The sequence below is a fragment of the Pseudopipra pipra genome, chromosome 4, assembly GCF_036250125.1.
Source record: "Pseudopipra pipra isolate bDixPip1 chromosome 4, bDixPip1.hap1, whole genome shotgun sequence".
NCBI lineage: Eukaryota > Metazoa > Chordata > Aves > Passeriformes > Pipridae > Pseudopipra > Pseudopipra pipra.
In genome coordinates this window covers 64,719,347-64,740,982 of record NC_087552.1, presented here as the reverse complement: position 1 = coordinate 64,740,982, position 21,636 = coordinate 64,719,347, and the positions used below count along the sequence as shown (strand labels likewise).

Below are 21,636 nucleotides of genomic sequence, written 5' to 3'. Positions count from 1 at the left end.
TCTTCTCAGTGCTCTACTAGATTATATCACTCCACTCTGTGTCCCCAGTCTTGCTTCTACTTTGTCCCATTGAACTTGCATTGGGAACTGTCTAATCTAAAGGCAACCCTGCAAAGATGTAAGTCACCAGACTGTCAAAAGGAATAATCACTAAGCTCTACCTGTAGATGTCTAACTTTACCCAAGTCTAAGTGAGTGGTGGTGGTGCACCTCTGGAGTTGAGATGCATGCTCTATGTGCAGTTTATCCATTCCAAAAGGCACAAATTAAGCAGAATATTTAAAAACTACAACTTGTGTTTTTCATTATTCTAATTGTACTGATGAACTCTAAAAGCAGAGACTCTGTTTACTCAATGAAGACATTACACCCTCGAAGTCTACTTTTGAATGTCAGCTACTGAGCAGTTTCTGAACTCCAAAGTTCCTTTATCCAGCTTTACAAACACTTAGGAATAGCCCTTTCTTCTTTTATTGAAAAAAAGACCAAATCTATTACAGCGGCTAGGAAAATCTTCAGAAGAGAGTATAACTAATATAGAAAATTTGAAGCTATATCCCTGAAGAATAAACTAATCTCATTTCAGTGGACTCCTCTGCCAACAGCACTTAAAAGATAATACTGTTATTTCACTTGTGCTTAAATCATGAACCAAAGAGAAAGTTGTATGATACTCTGCAGGCTAAACACAATCTAGGTCCCTCTGCTCACATGATACAGCTTTCTTAAAATGAAGGGCAAACAAGGTACATACAGGGACACAAACAGCATATGATCCACTTCAACAGAAAGCTCAATTACATGTTTTTTTCATATTGAGGGAGAAATGCAAAACAACATTTTTTTGCATATTCATTTACAAAATTGCTACTAACAGAACACAAATGCATTGTACCAGTGTGAGGACTGTGTCCACACATCCATTCACAAGCACAATTTTACAGTTACCTGGCTGGCTTTAGGATAGGACTTTTTCTGTCTTATAAAGCAGAGATGCAATAGACCCTAATCATCTGGCAGTTTCTTCCTTTTTGGTTGACATTTCAGCATAATTTTTTTTCCCCCAACAGAACAAGCACTTTTTCAGGAACTATCTATTTTTCTCAATTTTGGTAGGATTTTTGGTTTGGTTAAAATTCCCCCACTCTTTTTCTCACAGTACTTTGCAATGAAAATGTTCACACCTCAGCAGTCTGGGACCATTTCTTTATTTAGTTGTTTTGTTTAGGTAAATTCAGGGGTTTCTCGTTTATGTTGTTTTAGTGTTTTGTATTCAACCACTGAGTTTTCCAATGAAATTCAGACTAACTTTTAGATCAGACAAATCTTCCTCTAGGAAAAGAAGTATTTCTTGACCAAGTATACTGTGCTGGATAAAGCAAGTGCAATACATACCAGCACTTCAGATCATGTAATAGCGTGGTTATAACACTTCAGAATTAAAGTAGCCTGACTTGATTGCAGGGTGCTGCAAATACAGGCAACCTCAATATGCTTCTTCCCTTTCCTGTGAACACAAGGTTCCATTATATCCCTTGGGCTTGTCTGACACCATGTTGAGCCTCTTGGGAAAACTAGGCCTGCAGAATGTAATTTTAGAACTTTTTTGAGGGATTAGTTTTCCATTTCTTAAATCACTGGATCACCAACAGTTGAGCACTAATCCTGCAGAAGAAAAGTAGCAAGAAAGTTGCTACTGGTGGCACAGAGGTGGAATTGCCACCACCCTGGTGCAGCCTTTGTGTATGTCTAACCTCAGTTATGTTGTAAAGTTGCATTTAATAAAACACAGTGAGAAACAGGGGGAAATCAGGGCACCTATGTTTCCATTTGGGCCTGTATTTGATCTCCTGAAGGATACTGTGGAGCCCTTTCTTATGCATATGGTTTTTTAGACACCATGTCTCTGCTGCTACTTCCTTCTCAGGGGGAGGACTCCTCACACTCTTCCCCTGCTCCACCATGAGTGCCTCCCACAGGATGCAGTCCTTCAGGAACAGGCTGCTCCAGTGTGAGTCCCCTGTGGGTCACAAGTCCTGCCACCAAACCTGCTCCAGTGTGGCTCTCTCCACAGGTCCTGCCAGGAGCCTCTTCCAGTGTGGGGTTCCCATAGGGTCACAGTCTACCTCGGGCATTCATCTGCTCCACCATGGACCACCATGGGCTGCAGGGTGACAGCCTGCTTCATCATGGCCTTCACCAAGGGCTGCAGGGGAACCTGTACTCTGGCCACTGGAGCACCTCCTCCCCCCTCTTCTTCACTGACCTAGGTGTCTGCAGGGCTGTTCATCTCACATATTCTCACTCCTTTCTCTCACAACTGTTGCGCATTTTCTACCCTTTGTTACACAGGTTATCACAGAGGCAATACCAGCATCACTCACAGGTTCAGCTTGGGCCACCAGCGTGTCCCTCTTGGAGCCAGCTGGAACTGGCCCTGTCTCACATGGAGACAGCTCCGGGTCTCTTTTCACAGGAGTCCTGAACTCTCCTGCTACCAAAGCTTGCCACATAAATCAAATAAGTCACACACATCATCACACAGACAGAAACAGAAACAAAACCCGTTGCAAGTGATTAAGTCAAACTTAAGAATAACTGCCCACAGAGATTCTTGGCTTCCCACACAAGAGCCTCTCACATGAAATTCAATGCTAAAGGCTCAGTGAAATCCTCTTTGCATTTCTCTCCTTCAGGACATAACATCACTGAAATCCCCTCTTTCACCTGACACTTGAATAGCCAGGAACCCACTACGCTTGACGTAAACGGGTATGGCTGTGAGGGATTATCCATATGGGATTTCAGGATGAGAACGGAACGTTGGTCTCCTGAGAATCACTGCTCTACCCAAATAAACTCATCATTTTTTATTTTTATGTTCTCACCTTTCATGAAAATAGAGAACCTGGAGCTAAAAATAAGAGTAACAGATACCCATAGCATAGGATCCACATATCCTAGTGAGCTGGGGATAAAGCATTCCTAAGGCTCTAGACAGAGTCATAAAAGAAATGTGTCAGGCCTAATTCTCTGGTAATTACCAATTCATTACTTACTGTCCCGGGGTATATTAGTGCTGATGTAGACAGCTGATTCACAATCTATTCTTTGCTTATGTATTGCTAAGTTCTATTTTGAGAAATCAAAAGGATTTCTCAATGGTGCATAAGCCTTGGAGACTGCGAAGAATAGCAGCAGAGCCAGAGGAATGCCAAACTGCACTACTCTTTCTTCTTCCACATAATAGCCACTCCTTTTTTAAAATGGGTTTCGTATACAAACCCAGTTATATACCATGTGATAGGTGGGTGTTTAATGTTTGGCTGGAATAGGTCGTATCTCTTTGCATTCCCTCCTAAAAATGCATCAAGAACTGGAAAAGATATTTATAAATGATGGGTATTATAACATCCCTTAAACAGAAATTGTCACACTGGGGCCAGCGGAGTTTGTATGCTGAAGTAAAACTGTACACAGCAATCAAAGTTTCCTAATTTTACAGAAAAAGAATCTTCTCAAAATTGAAAAAAAAATAACATTAAAACATTCAGTGTTAAAAAGGGGGGGATTTTAATCTTCCTAATTAATATTTACACAAAAAAAAATTCATTTTTTTTAATCACAGTGTACTTAGTATCTTTTTTATCTTTAGCTGCAAATCTGCCTTTCATACTTTTGCCTTACAGTGCTTTTGTTTTTAGAATAGAATAAACTTTTTCAGTTGGAAGGCACCTACAACAACCATCTAGTCCCATTACCTGACCTATTCAGCACTGATCAAGAGTTAAAGCATGTTGTTAATGGTGTTGTCCAAATGCCTGTTGAACAGGCTTGGGGCATCAATCACCTCTTTGGGAAGCCTGCTTTGCCTTCTAAGATGCTAAGAGAAGGCAAACTCCTATGAAGGATTAGTCAACTTCCTTTTCCAAAAGAATAAATGAAACAAATAGGGAAAACAGCTAGGATGCTGTTAGAAAAGAGCACACTGTATCACAGATAGGAAGCAAATATCCTGTGCTCCTAAAATAGAGATAGTATAATACACTTTCCATTGATACCAATAATATTTTCATTAGTTCCACTACCATGAAAAATCAAATCCCACATATTAAATCTGCAAAGCTATTTAAGAAATGATCGAGAACAACTGAAAAGCAAATAAACCCCAGAAGATGATATTAATATATTACTTATAAACCTACAGTATAAGATCTGAACGTAAATATTTCAAATACTCTGTCTCTACTGACCTCCCCTTAATACAGATACATATCATATTCCATTAAATTAATTGTATTTATATTTTCGTGGAGTAAAAAAAAAAAGCTTTTTCATGAAGTGCATGAAGATTTGGCTGCTTCTGCAAGCACAGGAAAAAAATTGTTTTTACAAAACACATGAAAATATTATGACTGATAATATTTGTAGTTACCAGACTGCAATAAAAATCTTAGGCTATATTATTGATATCAGTGGCAAAGCTCAATTGAAATCAAAGAAAAAACATCTGCTAAGGATCTGCCCAGTCAAATGTTCTTGGCACAACCAGCCAGTATCAGCAAGAGGCATGCCCTCATTTATCATGAGATGTACATGAGAGAAATCAGTATGGTCTATACATATAAAAGAGGAAAACAACCGCCTAGAAAATATATCTAATGCCTATAAATGTACAGACTCTTAGAATTTATTATTCCTATCTGTGAAGAATGTGACATTTATGAACAACCACAACTTTGAAGTACTACATTGGAATTATTCCTATCAAAGATCCACGACACTTTCCTGATTGTATCTGAATGATATAAGGAAATGTAAGGATTCTGAAACAGCAAAATACAGACTTCTAATTAAACGTGTACTTTCTGGCTTTAATCCTTAGATACAGAGAACAATGACAGATTGAGTTGGAGAAAAACTGACACATATTTCAATGGTTTGCTATATTTTTCATAATTTAAGTATGCTAAGTGTCAGGGAAGAAAAACACCAATAAACAAGTCTATGAGAGAGAGGTTTCCACTTTTATTTCTACCTGTTAATGACTTTATTTGTTTTCATTTGTAGCATTTGTTTGTTTTTATTTGTTTCATTTGTTGCATTTATAAAAGGAAATTATTAAAGATGGATAACCACACGCCCTCATGATTTACATCCTATATAATCTTGCTAGGGAAAAATTGGTTATAAGTTGGACATGACCCATGGTGTTACTCCTTAACGATTATTTTACTCTTTCGCATGGTACTTAAGAGACCTGAACTAAAATAAGTCATTTAGGAAATGCAAGTGTCTAGAAGACTATAACTTATTCTTGTAATAAAAAATACATACTTATGCAATGAAGTAAAATGTGAAAGGGGCAATTGAGTGTGAGATGGACCAATTTTAAAAGTAAACTAATTAAAACACTATCAAAAGTTTAATTTTGGTGTAAGAGAAACTATACACATTTCAAAATAATTTCATTTGTTAAAAAAAGGGCATTGACTTACTTTTCAAACATTTTGTCAACCTGTTTAAATCACTTCTTAAACATTTAGTGAGACTGCACAATATTTAAGCTGAAAATGAAATAATTTGATATATGTGTCCTCAAAAAAGGACAAATATTTTTCACCAGTTTCCTTATTAGTGCAAGTGTTTATATGACTCCAGTTAATACGTATGATCCAATCTCTCTTAAAAAAATGTTATAGATTTTTCTCTGCAAAAAGACTGCTCTCCTTTCTAAAGATCAGTTTCACCAGTAAATGCAGAGCAGTTTCATTCAATATTGCAGCTTTCTTTACATCTTGGTCTCCATAGATCCAGACCTATAACCCTTCCATGTGATGATATCTGGTATGATCATTGGTATGAATTTGCAATAGAGGACACAGAAACACCAACATAATCTGCAAAAGATGCCAGGGCTCATACTGTCCCACTAGTATCTCCAGAAACATCTTTCTTGATTAGAATGAAATACTTTTGCTCTTCATTTTATTATTTGGAAAATAACAGACTTCTTACCAAAAAATATGATCTTTAGAAACTCGTTCCTGCAGAAGGATCCATTTTTTCCCCAAGTCAGTAGATACATAGACCTAAAAAATGGGAAAAAAAGAAAAAAATGAGATGATAGGAAACTGCTAATATACATCTTCAAAGACAGGTCCTATGTCACTATTAAATGAAAGATTGTACACCAATTAAAAAAAAAAAAACAACAAACAAACAAACAAAAAACAAACAAAAAAACCCCCCACACAAAAAACCCCAAAAACCCCCCAAAACCCCCCAAAAAACCCCAAAAAAACCCAAAACAAAAAACCACACAAAAAACAAACAAAAAAACCAAAAAACAAACAAACAAAAACACAAAAAAAACAAACAAACAAAAAACAACAACAACAACAAAAACAACATTACCAGGAACTCTGTACAATATTTTTCAGAGTAACAACCTTTAATGGAGAAAATCTTTTGAAATATAATCTATAATTTAAAAAAACTCCGTGACAATGTCTTCTTATTTACCATGAAAATAATTCACAGTTCAGCTGGGGTCAAATTCTTTTTTACATCATCATGGTTACTCAAGAGGGATGGTAGAAGGGCACTTCTCTTCCAATTCATTGACCAAAAAAGAAAAAATGTTCCCTTTATGCCATCAAAAATACTAAGCCAGGAAGTCAATGGATTTAAAACTCTGCTAAAATAGGACCAAAAGATATTAGAGAAATGCTTAGGAGATCTGACGAGGAGAGATGTACTAAAGGGATTGTTTCATGGATACCAATTTGTGGCCCATGAGAAGTGTTCCCTCAGCAGAGAGGCAGAAGATGGCCTGGACAGGGAGGACTCCAGCTCCACCTTCCATATGAATAATTCACCCCTGGTAAGAAAACAAATGCTAATGATATCGATGGATATAGAGTGCAGATGAAAGTTGTTTTCCCCCAGATTAAAGCGGGATATAAAATAGCTATTCAAAAATCTCCCTCCTTTAGCATTTGCCTTCATTATGTTTCCTCTAGTTAAAATAGGAAGCTTCTATCAGACTTCTAATAAGATAGATTTAAAGCCTCCCGCTGTCTGCATGCATTTCTTATTTGATCCAATTTACATAAGATGGGTTTTCTCTTGATATCTCTAATAAGGAAAAAAAGGCAAGTAAAACTCTTCTTCTCTGGTGTGGGAATAAGTCACCAGTTCAGACACTGATTGTTCTGAGGGAAAGTGTCTTATAAGGACTAGTAAGGATTGCTTTTGTTTTAAAATGGCAGGTTCAATGACAAGAGATGAAAAAAAACCCCACTGTTATGTATTATGTTCTACTACAGAAACCCAGCAATATTAACATATATAAAGGTTGAGGTAACTTAGCACAAACTCTATGGGTAAATTTACTGAAGTTCAAACTAGAGAGAAAAGAGTATTTTCCAGAGATAAAAGAGTATTTCTGCATTTCCAATGGCTTTCTTCTATTCCGCACTCAATTACAGCTGGTAGACCACAGTTAAGAGTAGGAAACTACAATGAGGATTCAGATTGCTTACTTTAGCATTGACCCAGTCAGTGCACAGAGAAATGATCAAGGACCAATAACTCTTCATCCTCAGATCTAAATGATGGGGCTGCAGAGCCAGGCTCCTGATTTGCCTATGTTTCTGGTATTAACTTTATTTTGTGGGTTAGGATTTGATGCAACCAGGGTATTTTATAGCATATTCCTCTGAGCAACCTCCTGAGAGGGACAAATGCAGGCTTTGAATGGGCTAGACTGTGCAGGATGAAAAACCTAAGCTTACTTCTTCAAACATTTGTCACTACAGGCAATACAGAAAAGATAATCATTGGTTATACCATCTTACCATCTTTCTAAAAGGTCCCCGCTCATCGAGTTACCTGCCTCAGCAGACTGCTTAAATCTGGGAGAGATGATCACTTAATGTGCTACCCTAACCCTGGTGTCTAAGCTGCAAAGAAAGCCAAGAATTCAAAGGTTCCTGGCAAGAGGGCAAAGCACTATTTAGGATAAAGGACAACATTGGCACGTGAACAAAGGGATATAGTTTTGTCATCAATGAATTTCAGAAGAAAATGAGAGAAGATTCTTGCCTTTAGAATAGTTGCCTGTATAGTAGGGACCAAAAAATACTAAATCAAACACACATTCCTCCCACCCCCCAAACCCAAACTACCTCCTTACACACACATTTAAGATCAAAGTCTGAGAGCTTATGAATGAACAGTTTGGCTTACTGCAGGGGAAGCTCTGGTAATCTTACTGTAAGGGAGAGAGAAGTAGGACTAATAAGTCATATTCAAACTGAAACAAAATTTTAACTGACACAGTATTTGAAATAAATAAAAAAATAACATGTAACTAACTTATGCGCATATTGAACTATCTATAGTAAAAAAAAGTGACCCATGTGTTCTGTTTTTCCACAGGGACATATGATAAAACTACTAAATGAGATCAGACACAGGGTGAAAACAGTTATAGCAGTGGACAGCTAAAATCTTTGGCCTCAGCAAATACATCTAACAGATCTTGTAATTCTGTTTATTACCACCCATGTATTAAATGTGAGGAATAATATTTAAAAACAAAAATTGGAAATACTTTTATGTTCTGCCATTTTTTCATCCTTTCAGCTTCCAAATGAACAATTAAAATCTACAGCATCCCTGACGAGGTTTAAAAAACATCTAGAAACATTTATGTAGACTCAGCGAACAGCTGATTGTTCTTCACTATAACTGAGGAGTAGCCAGAAAAAGAGCATATAGGTTTGAGGCAGTAAATGGATTAATCCAACAACATTGACTGGATTTGCATTAATTTATAGTGTCAGCTAGAGGTTAGAGCTCTATTTAAACAGAATCTAGGGTTCTGAATGAATGAACAACGTATATTTTGCACTATGAAATGAGCCCTAAATAGAATCAAAAGTTGTGAAAAAGGCCATGATGCTGCAGTAGACAAAGAAGCCTTGCTGATTGCTATTTATGAAGGACTTAGTCCAGTATTCCTTGTAGTCTCCAAAGTGCCTTTTTAACAAACCATTTGAGTAACAGAAGGTAATGGTTTCTCCTGAGTTTTAGATTGTTTTACATTCTGATACTACTTTCTTTTAGGAAAGGTAAAGTTACTCAACTCAAAAATCTAGAGTACATTTGTCTCCTCAGGGCAACTTCAGATCAACACTATCTCTCAAGATCATTGATTTTAGTACAGTGACCTTTTCTTGTGTCAAGTGGCAATTCTGATTTTCAACTCCTTCTATGCCAACATCATTTTATCTTCCTCTCCCTTCTAGGTCAAGTAAATCAGATTTTATACAAAATGTAAGCAGTTTACTGACCCAGTCACAGTCAAAGGCATCCTTCATTCATACACATCTTAGGTAATGATGTAGGACTTGTTAAGTAAATCTTCGTGGTTGACTCCTTTTAGTGTCATATTGAAAGCCTGAGAAAAGCCCATCAGATTACCTGACTCTTCCTGCTATTCCTGTAGAGCAATCTTTTGTTGAATATTTTGTAGGAGTTTTTTGTCCAGTCACATTTAAGCACGAAAAATAACAGCATCACTCCTTTCAGAAGACTATCCAAGCCTAAAATGCCCAACAATCTCCCTAACATGCTTAATTCATCAAAACACAAACCAAATGCTTCACTTTGTATTTCTGCCACCTTCTCTCTTCTGACAAATACTTCCAGCTACTTCTGGGCTGGTCAGCTTTTCAATACACTTCGGACTCTTATACTTCAGTGTTCTGCCAATCTGTAACTATGTAGAGTTCAGTAATTATATCTACCATCAGGAAAAAAAGCTAAATTGAAAAAGACGTTTTCATAACATAGACTTTCTATGACTTCAGACTTCCCTGAAGTATTTTATTTACATAATATGCATTCAAGTTATTTGTAATTGTGTTACAATATCAAATTGAAGCTAAGTAAAATATTTAGTATCATCTATGACTTAGTTTGGTTTGTTCTGTTTTTTATTCTAGTTCTATCATTATTTGCAAATGCCTGTAAACATGAATTGGTTTGGGATCAGCTATTAACTTATATCCCAGGAAATATCCCAAAGGATGATCTAACACCACTGGAATCAGTGCAGTATTTGACTGCAGCATATGCAAATTTCTCTGACTAATGTCATCACTTAAATATACACCTTCTGTGAAGTCTGACCACTTTAAAACAGGAGTAATGATGGAGGTGAGTCAAGACCACAACCAGGACCAGAATTACAGTGAGTTTGCAGCTGCAGCTGCACTGTGAAAAGGAGATGAGATGATGTCCTAGTTAGGACAGCTGAGACCAGTTCATCACTGGATGGGTGTAACCCAAAACTGTGTATTCTATAGCCTTCCATGCCATTTCCCAGAAACTGTTATCAGTGAAACATTTACACCATCTGCCCTTAGAGCCTGACTCCTCAGGCTATAAACTAGGTGCTAAGAGGCCTGCGAGATAGGAGTTGCTCTTGTCCTCACGCCCATTAAGGAACCCCCCGCCCTGAGGGAGGTACTGAGCACTCCTGCCTGAACTGGAGGATATATAATCTTGGGGTCTTGGGACCTTTTTAACCACTCGTGGGATCCAGAGGAAGATGGCAGACCACTGCTCTCAACAAGACTGCAGATCACCGCTCTCAACCAGACTGCAGACCACCACTCTCGACTGGACTGCAACCACCACTCTTGACCAGACTGCAACAGCACTCTCACCAACAGGTTTTCCCCTCTCCTTTTCCTTTGGACTCAGGGGGCCCAAAGAAACACCACTCTGTTCATGCCCCAGGGTGCTGGGTTATATATTTGGGCTTTGTGGGTTAAAACCAATTGTTTGTCTGTATAATTGTACTTATTGTATTATTTTATTAAATTGTTTTTCTGACTTATAATCTTTCTTTTGAGTTGAGTTCATTTCCCCTGCTGGTTTACCTTTAAACCAGCACAGATGAGCTACACACTCCCCAGTGCTTAGCCCAACCTATCCAGAAAATGACTTTACAATTTAACCAGAAGAAATCTGAAAACGGTTCAAAATTTATGAACACAAACAGCTCCTGAATCTGATAGTGGTATAAACACATCATAAGAGAGACAATTAGTCTACATTTCTACTGATTCCCCAAATCCTATTCTGCTGTACAAGTATGCAGTTTATTTTGTATGACTTTATTTTACATGGCATGAACAGCCTTTGGAGGCACTATTTTAGCTTCATTAACTTTCTACTATACCATAAATTTTTTATGCTCACTTTCTAGGGAGGAGCACATTTCAGAAGTATTATTTAACTATATTATGCAGGAGAGTAAATATTCCCAATATCCATATCAACTGAAAATGCCAGGATTGAAATTACCATAAAAACAAAGATTTGGACATGAAAATAATAATGTTTAAATAAAGCTCAAAACCACTATATGATTCCCTTCTGGGCAACTGGTATTTCATAAAACCCAACACTAATCAGCATATTAAAAGTTTTTGTGTCTTCTTAACAAAGTAACTCTTATATTTCAAACAAATGCTGTATCTTCAAGCTTTACCTTGCCTTCCTTGGTGTAAGCAAGTATTTTATCTTCTTCTTTTGGGTGAAAAAGGAGGGTTTCCACAAAGAAAGTAATGGGTTGTTTCTGGAAAGTGGCTCCTTCATCTGTGCTTATGAAAAGGCTTTGGTCACGGTCATTGTGGGAAGAGCTTACAAGAATTATCTAAAAGACAAAACCAACAACATACATTCAGAAGACTGTTTTCTCTATAACAGAAAACACAGCCCTATTTTTCTTGTGTAAATGTCACATTTTGTACATACCTTAGCTACCAAAATTCTGTGGACAAGAAACTCAAAAGTATCTAAGAGTTAAGGACTGCAAGATCTTATTAATCTTGCCTGACCAAATCTATGAATGTTAAATTCTATAACTTCTCTTGCAAATTACACCAAATTGATCATGCTCCTCATCTCTACTCAGAATGAATGCCTTGGATTTTGGTGCTTTTGAAAGGTTCATGAGGTCACATGAGAAAATCTCCAGATTAACAAAAAAAACCCCAGCTAGTAATGACTCATTTTAACATGTCTGTATAAATACACCTCTTTGTCTAGTGAGGCTACTAAATGTAAAAATAATCATTGCCATAATTATATTAGGTGAATGACTCAGGAGAAAGAACTAGTTAATAATATCTCTCCACTCCTTTACCATTCTCCTCTCGCTGATATATTTCGGATAAAAAGGCAATTCACTTCGATGCAGAAAAATATGCCAATAAATTATTTGCATTTCTTTCTCAGGTCCAAATTATGTCTTGACTCAAACAAAGTAATATCTTGAGCTGTGTCCTTGTGTGACCTTCATGTCAAGCTTTCAGCAACAAAGTTCTCCCCACATAATTCAGTCAGAATTTGACTCTTTTCAACCTCTTCACCTTTCACAGCCAGTCAGCATGTTATAACATGGTTCTAAAACTGCTAATATGAGGATCCATTTATGATTGTCTTTCCAGATCAAACGGGTCCACTTGGCATTCAAAAATGTGCCTTTATCAACTGATAGCCTGCAAACAAAATGGATTTTCATAGTCCAGCTGGACTCTCTCTAGCTCACACTACAAAAACAATTAAAAAAAAAAAATCCTGAAATCAAAATGCATTTAGAATATTCAGCAAATGTTGCAGAAAACACCACAGAATACTGATCACTGCGATACAATGACTGTAAATTGCTTACAGAGATAAATAGCAATGAGTTATGCAAACAGAATTACAATAATGTGAATACAGAGAAGGAAAGAGATTAGAAAAAACAGTATAATTTTTATGCAGTCACTTTCTTGAATTAAAGCTGAAGTTAAAATTTTGAAATTTCAAATGAATTATACAGATATGACAGCTGTATGAGCTTTTACTACAATTGGTCTTGGGGGAAAAACTATAAATGCAACATTTGTAGATGCTCCAATTTGACAGGTTACTTAAGCGTGTGCACTTGTACTTGAAGCACATACACAGTTTCACTAATTTCTGAAGGGCTTTTGTATACCTCAAATGGGGCACATATTGAAGTACACTGTTGAACAAGAGAGAGAATTGTACATACTTCAGGGTTCATGGTCCACTGCTGAAATCCCACACTAAAGCATATATTAAGCCAAATCTAATTCCATCAACTGTGTGACTAGGTCAGTAAGAAGAGCAAAATAATAACCCATTATGTTGCTATAATCTTGAATTTTTTAATGATATAATTTACCCAAGAGCAGGAACAGGAAACTAACATTTTTAAGCCTCTGTAAATGACACCTTAACAAAGGTCATCTCTTATTCCTACTGTATCCAATGGCTTCCTGTCTCTTGGGAAGTGCTTCAAACAGGGTCTGTTCAATTTATTACTATCTACAGTCCACCAGTAGCTGCTGGTGGCCTCGATACAACATTCAAAGATTCTTGTAACACACTCATTAAGTTTTCTGCAGAGGGCATGGCATCAACCTGAAATGGAATGTGGCTGTGATGTGCTGCCCTGTCCCTTTGCTTGCATCGCAAGGTGGAGTGAGGAATCATTTATGTCCAGAGTGGAGATTTGTACTTTCCTTGCCAGATTCCCATCCGCAACTCAGGCTCAAAATATCTATTTTACCTGGAAATAGATAAATCCAATCTATCTGCCTGCTGAGAGAGCTATATAATGCTCACTCCTGTTGGTTCATGACCAGAACACAGACAGAAGGATCAGGTTCTGTCCACAAGCAAGGCTGCAATGTGAGCTCCACAATTCCTGATGAGCCTTGTGTCCAGGCATGTCCTCGTATCTGAACGCTGGCACAAAGCTGGTCCTGAGCCTCATGCTTAGGTTGCAGCATGTAGAAGCTCTTCCATGTTGTACCACTAGAAGCAGTATGGTAGTAATTCCATATGGGAAGCTTTGTACCTTTGGACACAGTCTTCTAGTGCAAATAACACTTTCTGTAAATACCATTATACTCATTCTGTTCTGTTAATATTTTTAAAAAAGTGTACAAGACAACAAATCAGTATGGAATAGACTCCAGAAAAGACACAAACTGCACTTGTACAGAGCAGTAATCTCTGGACTATAGTGCTATTGTCTTGGGTTTTTGTTTTTTCTTTTTTTGTTTTGTTTTTGTTTGGTTTTTTTCCCCCGATCCTATAAATCTTACACTTGCAAAAATATCAAAATATTGGCTTCCAAATAATAAAGGAATGAGATTCATAACATTGGGAGTGGTTTTCACTGTTAATGAGGCTTAAATATAGGCATGTCTAAATTTCATAATGTAGATCCAACAGCATCTTGTAGAGAACATAATTTTAGAAACTGAAGTCAAAAGAAAAATGCTAGCTATAATGAAATGCAAACACACTGTGATATTTGCTATGCTGTCCTTCAAAAATATTATATGTCTTTTGAAGTTGAACCTATCAGAAGAAAAATAGCCTAAAGATTGCAGATTTCTAAGCATATGTGCCAGGGTCCCTAACTATTCTTTTATTCACACACACATCATAATTCATTTAATGAAATATTTTTCAATTTCACACAGTGTTCTGATTTATATTTCAATAGTTTAAACTGATCATTATGTATCAGGCATACAGATTCCCTTCCCACAGCTAACACACCGGGTGCTCAGACTTGCCTGCTGGCTAACACTACTTATTTAGGAAAATGCTCCAGAGTAAATATTGTACCCACATTAAATGCTTTCCATATCAAGTTTTATTTACTTTGTAAGTGGAACAAGTAGCAAAACCTTCCTGCAAGCAACCGATGAAGGGATGCAACTGGGACATACTATCAGGAGAGTCGACTAGCAGTGATTGCTGAGGGTTTTAACTCAAAATAAACAACTACTTTCCTGAACAACTGTGTATTCAAAAATCAGAGCAGATTTTAAGCACAGCTAAATTTCAGTTAAGTTTCTTTTAAACAACTTTTTACATTTAATCTGTCCCCTTGTGAGACTCTCCTAATATTTTTTAGTAAATTGTAAATTTTATATTATGCTGTTTATCTCTGACCTCACTACTTAATCTCCCATCAGCTAAATAAAGCACATTGACATGTGTATACATTCAGAGCAGATGTAAATCTACAACTCCTACAAGTTAAGCACAGGTGAAAAAATATTTCAAGGAGATAAACAATACAATGAATTGTAATGAAAATGAGTAAAAATAGTATTTGTAATAGGTGAACAAAGAGGAAAGCAAAAAAAAATCTAATAAAACCAAAAAATACTCCCTTATGCCAACATATTAATTAAACCATTCCAAAACTAAAGAAAAGTCATGCTTTTCCTCATTTTAGGAAAAGTTAGGGAGGCAGGAGTTAATAGAAAAACTGAAAATAACATAATTAAATCCATTTATGTAATCTCCCTTTCAGGACTGATTGGCCAATGTGCATGTCTAACCATTCTTGTTATGAGTGGAATCACAATCTGAGCCTCAAAGGATGAAAAGATTCTGATGGCTTAGGCTACAGTACTTTGTGTATCAGACTTCTTCCACTGTTACCATGAAGACTTGGAATAATCATAGTGATTACTTGGGAGTCTTAACTGTAGATTTGGCAGCAATTCAAAGCTATGCTGCAATTTCAAGTCGCAATAAACAGAAGATATTAACATGCATCATTTGCAGTGTCTGAAATAAAACCCTCCTCCCCTCAGTTTAGGTCCAATCAAAATTTAAACTCAAGACAAATTTGATCTTAATCAGCACTTTCTCTAAAACAAGGCAATCTTCTAACATATTACAATTGTGATATCTCTTTCAGCTTCAGCAACTGGTCTTAATTTTAATTGTAGGTTTTATTTTCCTTTCTGTTTTGCTAGTATTAAAAAAGGAAAAAATGAAAAGGCAAATATCCATGATGAATAAATTTTTAGATTCACAACATCTGACTTACTACTGGAGATTTTTGCAGTAAATGGTGTGAGAGACACTACTTTTTAATTTTATAATCCTACATAAGGTCAGAAAGCAAGGCACCTCATATTCCTCAGCATTCTGTAACTGACCTCAAAGGAAGAAACTTCTTTTGGGCAGAGTAAGAAATCAAAATATAGGAACTTTTCATTTAAACACACAGCAGTCGTGCTGGGAAGCCAAGCATGCCCAGGAAGAACCTAAACCTCCTCAGCCACCTTCAGTAAGCTGAACTCTGGACCTAGAGGATTCAGCTACGGGACATAATCCTAAAGAATGCTGGTCGCACTCCAGCAAAAACCTTAATGATATGAACTTACAAGTTCATTCCCACTGAGGTCAAATAATTTCGTAGAACACTTCCAGGGATGGGTCATCAACAACTTCTCTGAACAACAACTTTTCAAGCACCTCACCATCTTCACAGTAAAGAATTTCTTCCTAATACTTAAACTAAATCTACCCTCCTTCAGCTCAAAGCCATTAAGAACATGCAGTGCTAATGTCTAGATGAAGGTTCTTAGCTAAAGTGGAGACAAGGCTGCAGGGCACAGGGTATAACCAAGCTCCTGGTGACACCATCACATAAACCTGCATTCCCACATGTGTTTTGAAAGAAAATATTGTTTGTGCCAGTACAGCCAATCTCAGGGCAGTATTCACAGAGATTCACAGTACTCCAGTCACACCCCCAACATTTTTCAGATTAAATAACTCATCTATATTTCTTGGTTTTACAATTTATGTTGTTTATATGTTATTAGATATACTTGGTTGATACAGAAATTACTAAAGCTCCTGATCCCAATTGTAAATGAGATGTTGCTTCTCAGGTAGCATTCATAAAACACACAAGGTGAACTGCCAAGGGTTATGATTTTTATCTTGGATGGTATGAAAGACCTGATAACTCAAGAGTGGCAAAGCTAAAGAGTTAAATACAGTCCCTTTAATCTCAGAGTGGTAAGAAACAAAATCCAAAGAATCAATCCAAGATAATTCCAAGCAGAGAGCAAAATAAAATGCCACCCAGATAGCAGCTTAATCTTGAAGATCTTCCCTAGAAGTTGCATTACAAAATCACTCCTCCACAAATATTAGTTATTAGTCAATTTAATACAAAATCACTCCTCCACAAATATTAGTTATTAGACAATTTAATAAGCCAGCTTTGGTGTGCAACTGAATTGTGTTGAATATGTATAGAAATACATGTACAGAACATGCACATACAGAACAGTATTTTACTTTTCATGGTAAATATTCACAACTTCCTCTAGAATTCTTACTTTCTTTTGATGAGCCTCTTTCAAGCTGTCACACAGAAGTATTTTGAAACAGCAAGTAGTCTCTAAGAGAACTACCATAAGGGAAGAGAAAAAGGGAATGTTAAGGATGACTCCTGGGAAATTTTCACTACAGCAATCATGTAATCTCAGGACACAGTCAGAGGCCATCTGAAGCAATCCTGGTGCAGATAATGGAAAGCATGTATTACAGTTTCATCTCCCTTGTGTTGTGGTCAGCTCATTAATCATTTGGAATATCACAACTGAAGCTGTAATATTTTTTATCTACTACCTGCAACTTATTAGGCACTTTAGGATGTGGAGTGAATATTTAGAGGTCAGGATCTCAAAATAAGCTGGTTAGCAACTGGAGCAGATGTGAGATATACTGAAGAGGGAATGAACATCAAAGTTAACACCTTAGCAGAAAAATGTGTTCAGAGCAACTGGACAGAGAACAATTGGCTCACACTGCAAGTAGGCAAGCCTGAAATAATATAATCTGATCATGAAAGAAAATAGTTTTGAAATAATTGGCTTTCTTTTAGGGCATTCACTACAATGAAAACAAGTTTAAGAGTGGTTACATATCGTAATAATGAATGCCCACAGAGAAACACCTACAGAAGTTCTGACAGATGTTGATGAACAGACTGAAAATCCTGCCCTGTTGCATTTGTTGGCAACCTGTATGTATCTAAATCTGCCAGGTCTCTTGAACTGCACACTTTAAAGGTGCCGATGATGCCAACTCTCTGGGGGATACCAATTACAGCTCAGTTCTTCAGTCTCCTTATTTAGAGAAAGGTAGGATATGCCTCTTCCTCTGCAGGAACAAACCTCATCCACCTACAACCTGCTAGAACCAAAAAATTGTTGCCACTTGACTAGCATGGCAGACCACATTTTCCTGAGAAATGTTCTCCTCAAAAACATTTCAGAGCAGTAACTTGTGCCATCAGCCTGAGAATTCTAAACAACTGGCACACACTAAGTGGATCTGGCATTTCTGCAATATACTGAGCAAGGTGTGAACATGTCAAAGGTCACAGAAGAGGGAGAGGAGAAACAGAATTCAACATCTTCATTGACGGTCCTTTCTTTAATAATTTTTCTAGTGGTATTTGCACCTATCTTGCAGAGTTAAGATATTTGCATCTTGCAAATACCTACTAATTTGCACCTATCTTGCATTGTTTATCTTCTTCAAAATACATTGGTACTGTTATGAGCAAGTAGTTAATTAATACGTAATACCTTTAATATGCACAGTGGATCTCTTAGCACAGGCTGAACTTGCACTGAGAAGAATAGACGCTTTATTAGGTACCCAAGGTTGACATAAAGAAATCTGATACTATTTGTTGCAGATACTACATTTTTGGGGTGCCTCTGTCTCAAGCAAAAACAGAAGAGTCCTTTGGTCTTCCTGCAAAGTCCAATGTTAGCCTGGCTATTGCTAATTCTTCAGCAAAAGTGATCATTTAATGTACCCTTTGTACAGGCCTACATCTAAAGTGACCAAAAGTTAATGTTGAGATGTTCTGAGGGATGATCACCATATTGATATCTTCACATATGCAAATGGTTTAGTTTAAAACTATGCAGTCCGGTATACCAAGAACTGAATCAGACAGTCTTTTCCAGCAAGCTCTAAATCAGCAGTTTGAGTGGGGAACAGCACTGGGGAAGAAATAGTGCCAATTCTTGTCACAGCAGGAGAATGTTCCCTAACCTTGTTTTATATTGCCCATAAAATAAGAACATTTTCTGTGTCTCGGGGAAAAAAAAAGGGAGTTGAATTACACAGCAGAATTGGGCAAGTTTCACTGTTTGTCACCAGTATCTCCACAAATATTAGTATTTGCTGGACAAAACAGGCACATACTGATCTTTTTAGCTTGGACATCCACAGACTAATCTAATTCAAAAGTTATTTTGTGGACCTCCAACAGACCTGCAAATATTTTCTGCCCGAATACATCATAGAGCAAAAATACAAAACAAGGCTTCCCAAACAGGATAACGGATGCATGACAAATGACTGCATATGTGATTTGATCTAAGTTAATGAAGAAACAGGTCAAACAGTTCCTAGTCATCAGCCATTAATTTGTTTACAGCAAAAACTGCACTAAGCTCAAAGAGAAATTACATGGATGGTGATTAGTGGATAGGTAGAAAACATGAAGGAAAGAAAGACAGTTGTGGCAGCTAAAATTATCAGTCATATGGGATTGATCAGGACCTCATCATCTTGTGCAATAGGCGAACACTTGTCTGTCATAAACATTTTAAAGGTGAGCCTTGTGGTCTTTTATTATGAATATCAGCTCAATTATAAGGCTGTATAAAAATTTTCTGGGAAAACTAGAAAAGGGAGCTCTCAAAACTTTTCTCTGGTGAATCTCACTTTGCACAAGTTTTCCCCTCCAATCCCAAATACTCATCAAGTGTCATCACAGGCAAAGGCCTTCCCATCATATTCCCAAGACATCCCTAATACCAGCTGAAGCATCAACTTCAAGCAGTTCTATTTCTCTCACTCAGTTTTATAGAGCTTTTCTTATGGAGATCAATGTACTTAACGACTCTGCTACAAGTCATAAAAAATAAATAGCATTTTCCAAACTTGGAGAGGGAAAGTGTGGGCGGGGGGGAAGTGTAGACATATTTGTAAATACACACAGGTTCAATGCCACTAGATGGGCTACCTCCAAAGTTGCTGAAGCAGCTGACTGTAATCACTGAGAGCTTTAAAAGGCTCTACACTGGGGACAAGTTCCTGAAGACTGGAAAACAATAAACATCATGTCCATCTTAGCATCAACTACAAAGTGTTTCAGATGTGTCTCACACTGTATTTTGTATTTGTCCATTTCCATATCTAAAGGGGTAGCTGGCACTAGGAAGTGAGCTGTTGGAGTTCTTCCCTTCAGGAAGCACCTAATTCCTTTTGAGAAGTGTAGGTGCTCTCCTTAAAGGAGGTCTGGGCATAGTTTAAGATTGAACAGCTCTTCCCTCCTAGACCACAGGGGAAAATACAAATGAGGGGGAAGAGCTGAACTGAGCAAGTCTTCCATATATAAGTCACAACAGATGATGTGGTTTTGAAGGAAAAAATGGAAGAGAGAGAAAAAAGGGAGACACAGCTGCAGAGGCAAGTGCTGGAAAAACAGTAATTATTTTTCACTTGAATTTGGCCATATTTCCATTATGTAGGCTACAAAGCTTAATTATAAAAGCTCTTGCTATTGAAATATTTCCCCTTATCTTTGATATCCAGTCCAAATGGACTGGAAAAAAACCCTTGAAAAGCAGAAAGAAAATGTCTTTTAAAGTAATTTTTGGTCCCATTAGGGTGAATCTCATTAACAGAAAAAGGACTTCACTGAAGAATAGAGCTTTTATATTCAGAAGCATACAGTACTGCTGTGCCTGATTTTAGCAGCACTGTAGATAATAAACCTTCCTCCATCAGGGCTTAGATTTTTGCAGTTGTAAAGTACCCATTTTTATTGAGGTAAATGCACATACCTGCCACTCATTGTCCCCATTTTCTCTGGGTGTATTTGGGATTGCTGTTGATTGGAGCTTTTGGAAGATGAAGTCCAAAACATTTTTTCTATTGAAAAGCATCATTTTGCCATAACTGAAATGTGTTGCTGAAAACTTACATCAGATTTACCAGCATGATTCCTAAGGCCCATGAAGGAATTAGGGGGAGAGGTTATTCCCCCTGGAGCTGCTCCACTTTATGCACATACATAGGAAATATTTATTGGGACAGAGAGACTGACTTTGTTGATCAGTTGTTAGAGCACTTACATGTTGGTGAAGGAACAAGTCCTGGCCTCTTCCCAGTTGAATGCTGTGATTATTAAACCTTAGGCAATTCTGTACATATTCTTATATATATGAGAGAGAAAAGGCTGCACATCACTCAGACCAAGTCAGAAATAGAAATAACATTCTCTTGCTCATTTGCTACATTGGTAAAATTTAGGGGCAAGTGTTATTGTTTCTATGTTTGTTCCCAAGAATATTGTTTTGACTCTTTTCCAGTACATTTTAATGAATAGTTGAAAAACTAATATAAAAGTAAATTTAATGAATGCACAAACATTTCTACCAATCCCCTTTCTCTCTTTTATTAACATTTAATCCTCCTTAAAAGTCTGTAATGTAATTAAGAGTTTGTTTGTATGTTTGTTTGTTTTAAACATAATATTTTACTGAAAATCAGAAGTTGAAGAGCTTGGATCCTGGAAATGTCTTTAGAGACACAGAAGGCAGCTAGGATGATTTCAGGAGATTCTCTCTTGGCAAGAACACTGAACATGCTAGAGATTCAGCTACAAATTAT

The 21,636-nt window shown here is 37.1% G+C and overlaps 1 protein-coding gene across 9 annotated transcripts in view; it reads right to left on the bottom strand.

The window, feature by feature from the left end:
* Nucleotides 1–21,636, bottom strand: part of SORCS2 (sortilin related VPS10 domain containing receptor 2) — a 546,495-nt gene that overhangs the window by 98,158 nt on the left and 426,701 nt on the right. For all 9 annotated transcript variants that reach the window (XM_064653301.1, XM_064653303.1, XM_064653306.1 and 6 more), the window contains exons 4-5: nucleotides 11,573–11,737; nucleotides 6,019–6,092 (exon numbers count right to left, since the gene is read on the bottom strand). In XM_064653301.1, coding sequence (XP_064509371.1) covers nucleotides 6,019–6,092; nucleotides 11,573–11,737 — 239 coding nt within the window. The remainder of the gene's footprint in view (nucleotides 1–6,018; nucleotides 6,093–11,572; nucleotides 11,738–21,636) is intronic.